At 33.6% G+C, this 6787-nt stretch overlaps 1 protein-coding gene across 1 annotated transcript; it reads left to right on the forward strand.

Annotated features, from left to right (window-relative positions):
- Positions 1-3454: 3454 nt before the first annotated feature.
- LOC139893331 (AAA-ATPase At2g46620-like) lies at positions 3455-5276 on the forward strand. The gene has a single exon (XM_071876491.1). It carries the CDS (start codon positions 3592-3594, stop codon positions 5113-5115), a length of 1524 nt encoding a protein of 507 aa, XP_071732592.1. The 5' UTR covers positions 3455-3591; the 3' UTR covers positions 5116-5276.
- The last annotated feature ends 1511 nt before the right edge of the window (positions 5277-6787 follow it).

The following is a 6787-nucleotide window of genomic DNA, read 5'->3' on the forward strand; positions in this document are numbered from 1 at the left end:
AATAGGTGTTAGTGGAAAGAAGCACAGAAAGGAAAGAAAAAGAAATATAAGGTGAAAGGGACTCATAACATAAAAAAAAATCAAGCGTTTATAAATCGGATACTAACATTGTTAATAATGAGACATTGTTAATAATGAGAGTAATGATAATAATATTAACATAATAATTATATTCAAACTTGTAACTAATTTTATTATGATACAATGTATTACTATATCATATTCACTAGAATAGTAATTTAATTATTACGTATATTATTTTACACAATCAATTTTATTATATTATATTACTTTCAATTATTATTTATATGTTTATATTTATTTTTGTATATATATATATATATATATAATTATTTTTATTTACAACAATAGTTCGTGAATCGTTGGAATCTGGTCGAGGTTAAATGAATACATGAACATAGTTCGAAATTTTTGAGACTCAATATTACAGATTTTGCTTATCGTGTCGGAAATATTAATTCGTATCGAGAATTTGGTTTGAAATTAGTCGAAATTTTCCGGGTCGTCACAACACCCCTCAGTTTGCCAACGATAATGGAGCCATGGTGCCTTATATCGAAAGTCTTCCTTCCCAAGGCGTGGAAGTGCGGCGTGTCCCGATGGTGAAAGAAAAAGTGAAAGAAAGAGATCGGCGGTATAAGAGGCGTGTCCCGGTAGTGAAAGAAAAGTGAAAGAAAAGAGACCGGTGATATAAGATGGCGGGAGTATCGTTGAAGGGGAGGCTCGGTGATGTGGTCTTCGATTTGAGGGGAGGATTATTGGGGTGCAAACCTATCCCACATAGGAGGGAGACAAAAACAAATGTATGTATATAAATCTAAGGGGAAGTCCCTCTAATACCAATTGGTTTTAGAAAAAGATGGACTCTTGGGCTTATATTGCAGGACATTGTGTTTGGGCTATGCGATCTTACAAATGGACCATCGGGACACGCCGCACTTCCACGCCTTGGGAAGGAAGACTTTCGATATAAGGCACCATGGCTCCATTATCGTTGGTAAACTGAGGGGTGTGTCATGTCGCACCGTGCGCTTAGGGGTGCGCCACCACAGCGTTGTTCACCACATCGGGCTATAGCCTAGCTCTGATACCAGTTGTAAGGATATTAGGACCCAAAACAACGCAAGTGATTCAACAAGATCACTCACCGATAGTAATTCTACAAGATTACTAACCCACTTAATGAACGAAAGATTATAAAAGCAAGAAATGTAAATCGACACAAGAGATAACGTGGTTATATGCAATCGTTGTGATTGCTTTAGTCCACGGACCAACTAGAGAATGTATTACTGAATATTTGTGGTGTGTTTACAATGAGTTACAAGATGGTCTATTTATAGAATGGTTTAAAGAGTAAGCTAAAAACAATTCCTTGAAGCTTCATGTGAGTTTCCTGACAACTTCATGGAGGATACATGTGAGTTTCCTGACAGCTTCGTGGAAGCTACATGTGAATTTCCTCACAACTTCGTAGAAGCTACATGTGAGTTTCCTAACAACTTCGTGAAAGCTACATGTGAGTTTCCTGGAATCTTCCCTCTAATTGTTTAAAGTTCTTCATATCTCCAACAACTTATAGATCTTGCAGCCTATGTAATACTTTCAATACACGAGTTGTTTTCAGCACAAAATAACACCAACCTTGCGAGACATAAACATTAGCTCGCGACTTTCGAGGCATACACAATTCAAACTTGATTTTTTCAGCAACTGATCTTGATAATATTCACACAAACCATTCCTAGTCTTGACTGAACTATGTATGTTTTGTGTTTCTGTGAAAAAAGTGTTGGAGATAATCGGTTAAGTGTCCCATATAGGAAATTTATAGAAAGTAAAGTATGCATAGAAGTTTGGGGGAATCTTCCTCTATCACCAGCTGATTTTAGAGTATTAAAGAACTTTTAGTTTTTATGCATGATATGTTGTTGGAGTTACGTGTCCCACATAAAAAATTGATAGAAACTAAAGTATACATATGAGCTTAGTACAATCTTTCACTAATTGATTTTAGAGTAGAACTACGGTATATATTTGGGAGAACTGGACATGTACTAAATTCCAAATATAATGCACCATGAGTTGTACGCTTTGAATATGCCTTCAGCTATTGGCATGACAGCCAACGATTTTCAATATTGCACATACTCACGTGTTTATCATCTTACCACACGCTTTTCCTTCATTATTTTCCTCCTCCACTCTTTATCTTTATTATTCTTTAAAATTAAAAAGTGCCTAATTATTTTTTGAATCATTTAAGCCTTCGATCTGTAGATTAATACTAAATACTTAGATTCTACAGCTAGCAAAACAGCAAAACCAGTATATTATTACAGATTTACAACAGTTTGACTTAATTAAGAGCATTTACAATGAAAGAAGTTTTAAATAGCTAGTCTACAATATGTTTTTACAAATACAATAAACTCACACATTACCCCAAAGTGTTACATTTTTCACATTTAGTTTAGACTTAAATTCACAACTTCATACCTTAAAAGTTACCTTGACACCGTTAAATCATCATTCATTAAACTTCTCTACGTTCTTGATTTATATTGCACAATAAGATTGGGTCAAAGACAAAAATTAAATATTTCACCAAAAAAGCCTTATCAAAAGGTTTGATATCTCTAATTGTTTGTTAAAAAGACGGTAACCCCTAAAAAACTCATTTTTTATGAAAAAGTTTCGTTGAAGATGTTAACATTTATAAGGTTCTTATTATAATGCCACTATTTTCATTCATTCATTATTTACTTATTTAAACATGATAAAAATAAATTAATACTAATGAATGTAATATTTATCATAACTCTTCCCTTTCAAAATAAGTATTCAACTTAATTAAACTTACTTTAAATACAGTGGCAAAATTGAAATTTATAAACATAACTGATAATATAACATCTAACATAATGTTTTAAGAAATAGTTATTTCAAAACAAGAGTAAGTTTTTGTTAAGAAGAATGCCCGATGCTCTATTTTAACTCCAGTAAATAAACTTATATGTAATTTAACCACGTGGTTGTGGGTTCGAGTCTCACGGATGGCGTTAGCTTGTTAGTTTTTATACCAAAGGGCCATTGGCCTGGCGGTATCGTGGTGGCCCTTTCAACCAAGAGGTTGAGGGTTCAAGTTCCGTCGTGGACATATTTCGTGGATTATTGTAAATATTCGTGTTAAGTGTGTGTGAGTTTGCCTTTAAAAAAAAAAAAAAAAAAAAAAAAAAAAAAAACTTATATAAAGAAATTACTAGAAAAAATAATACTGTAGATTCTAACGACTTTAACTGCCATACTTCAAGTTATCTATATCACCCGAATTTCCTCCCTCAACCCCATATGTTGACCCTAGCTTATACAGTTATACCCATTCATACATAGCCTCTTTTGACTCATTAAACATTTCACAATTCTTGGTCCGGCTTTTGCCGTATTCCAAACCTTGAAAACATTGTTCTTATACAACTCCCTTTCTTACAAGTTAACTAATAAACCCCTTTCTTATTCAACTATATAAACTCCATACTTCATACTTTTTTGTGTGTATTTAGTTTCACCATGTTCCTTTTAATCACTCTTTTATTCTTAACAATAATAGTCAGTTTCTGGTTAGTGCCTAGGGCGTTAACCAGAACTTCCATCGGTCAGTTCCTAATTGACCGATGGAAATTACTTGAAGATCGTTTTCACGCTCATCAATTTTACAAAATCCCTAAATTCAATCAACATATGCAAGAAAATCCACTTTTTTACAAACTCGTTACATATCTTAACTCATTACCTTCTGCTGAAGACTCCGACTTCGTCAACTTGTTTTCAGGCAACAATAACCGTAACGAGATCACGCTCGTTATCAACAACGATCACGAGTTCCTCGACTCGTTCCTCGGATCCAGAATCTACTGGAAGCTAGATACCGATTGTTTCGTGTTAAAATTGCGACGAAAGGAGAAACGAAGGATTTTAACCACGTACCTTCAACACATTCATAAAATTGTTGACGAAATTGAACAGAAGAACGAATTAGTTAGGTTACATATCAACGCTGAAGACGAACCGAAGACACGTGGACGGTGGATATCGACTCCGTTCAAACATCCGGCGACGATCGATACAGCGATGATCGATATCGAGCTTAAAAACAAGGTGAAATCGGATCTGGAATCGTTTTTAAAATCGAAACAATATTATCATCGTCTCGGTCGCGTTTGGAAACGGAGTTATTTACTCTACGGTCCTTCCGGTACCGGAAAATCGAGCTTCATCGCCGGAATGGCAAAATTTTTGCGGTACGATATTTACGAAGTCGATTTGTTGAAAATTAGTGGTGATTCGGATTTAAAACTGCTTTTGCTGCAAACGATGAATAAGTCGATGATCGTTGTGGAAGATTTAGATCGGTATTTAGTGGAGAAATCAACGGCTGCGATTAGTTTATCTGGAATTTTAAATTTTATGGATGGGATTATTTCTGGTTGTGGTGAAGAAAGAGTGATGGTTTTTACGGTTAGTAATAAGGAACAACTTGATCCAACGGTTTTAAGGCCGGGTAGAATAGATGTTCATATACACTTTCCGTTATGTGATTTTTCATCTTTTAAAAATTTGGCAAGTAGTCATTTAGGAATCAAGGAGCACAAGCTTTTTCCGCAAGTCGAAGAGATTTTTCAAACCGGTGCGAGTTTGAGCCCGGCCGAAATCGGGGAGATTATGATGTCGAACCGGGGTTCACCAACCCGAGCTCTTAAAACGGTTATTAATGCGTTACAAACGAGTAATGAGGGCAAGACAAGTGGAAAAAGTGGGGCGTTACATAAACCGGGACACGATGGTGGTGCTACCGGATTACCTAGGTCTAGGCGGACTCGGACTTTGAGCCATAGTGGCTCGATTGATGGGTTAGTTGATCTACCGTCAAAGTTGATGAATAACGGGTTAACTGAAGAGTCAAACGAATCTGGTTTATTTCCTGTGGAGTCGGGAAAAGAACTTAAAAATTTATACGGGTTATTGAAAAATAGAAGTCGAAGTAGAAGGGAATCCGTCGATTTTGATGGGCTTGAAGGGAAGCTTTCGACATGAAATCGAATCGAAAAATTAATTTGTTTTAGTATACGTACCATATTATACATTATAATTGGTTACTTATTAGCATAATTAACAACAATGTAATTTCTTTTTTGATGTTTGTATATTTTGAAGATATATATAATTTTGATTTTGGATGTACAAGTTGTCAATGAAAACTACATGAGATTTGGAGTTATTAGCAAGGTTGCAAAGTTCGCTATTCGGAGATTAATCGGTCGAGACTTTGGAAAGATTAATCGGTGATTCGGGGAATAATCGGGGATTAATCGGATTGTACTGTATACATTTAAATATTAAATTTTAAAAATTATATGTGTAAATATAGAAAAAACCATATATATATAAATAAACATTAACATAATTGTCTAAAATTGTTCATTTGCTCCAAACTATAAAAATGTAGTTTAGATTAATGTTAAAATGTTGGCCATTTTTGACTTTGACCGCTTTTGGTTACTAAATTCGATTTTGACTCATCAATTGACGATGATCGTTTAATTAAACGGATTTTTGACAATCAGAACGAATTGCTATTAAAAATGATTAATCGAAAATTTATCGGCGAGTAATCGGATTTTTTACAACATTGGTTATTAGTATTTAGTAGCAGAAACAATAATGTAGATAAAATAATGTAGTGACAAATGGGCATCCATAAATGTCGCCCCCAACAATTTAGAAAAATGCACCAAGATTGGCCTATTCTTGATTGACCCCAGCCTGTTGTATTTATTAAAGTCAACTTAATCATGCAACTTTTGATTAATTTCATCATATTTAGACACGATGACCAGTTGTTATTCAATTGATGAACAAATTAAGATTCATTGTCATTCATTACAATTCTTTTAGTGTCTAAAATGTATTATTGTACTCATACTCATTTTGGCTAGTATATTTACGAGACTCAGTAAAAACAAGAACCACAAAATATACGTTTACATGTGTCATTTGTCAGGTTTTTGATTGCGATTAATTATCATTTCCTTATTTAAATTTAAATTTTAGTTATAGTCAGAATTTGTTTTATACATAAATCAACACTGATATCGCTGCAATATATAATTTTTTTTTAATTTTTTTTTTTATTTTATGCATAAAGTTAATTTATTAATGGCTCTTTAGGCTTTCCTCATCATCATCATCATCATCATCATTTATATTTATATATATTTATATTTATTAGTTATAAATTATATACTGTAAGTAAAAAGAAAAGTATGAAGTTTTAGTGAGATTAGGTCATTAGTCATATTAACGATTACTCGTAAGTCGTTGGTTGTACCAACTAAATAAGAAAGAGTTGCACCAAGAACAAGTCGTTAGGGAAATTGTGAATAACAATTAAGATATGATAGTAGCAAACAAATTAATGACCATAAATTACCAATGATTTCTCGTATATATAGTACGTGTAAAATAATGTCCCAAAACCCACAATAAATGACCATTGTAGTTGTCGATTAGGAATTATAAAGGAGAAGTGTTGTTATCGATCATTTATCAATGCATGCATATTGTGTATAGAATCTATCAAGGTAGGTAGAATGTTCGAGGTAGTTTGGTCATCTACGATTCTACGATATGTATTTTTTGTTGTCCCAATTAGAAGAAAACGTAAAATGAATGAAGTAAAATGTGTCATTCTATGGATGTATTATGT

This window comes from Rutidosis leptorrhynchoides, chromosome 2 (genome assembly GCF_046630445.1).
Source record: "Rutidosis leptorrhynchoides isolate AG116_Rl617_1_P2 chromosome 2, CSIRO_AGI_Rlap_v1, whole genome shotgun sequence".
Taxonomy (NCBI): domain Eukaryota; kingdom Viridiplantae; phylum Streptophyta; class Magnoliopsida; order Asterales; family Asteraceae; genus Rutidosis; species Rutidosis leptorrhynchoides.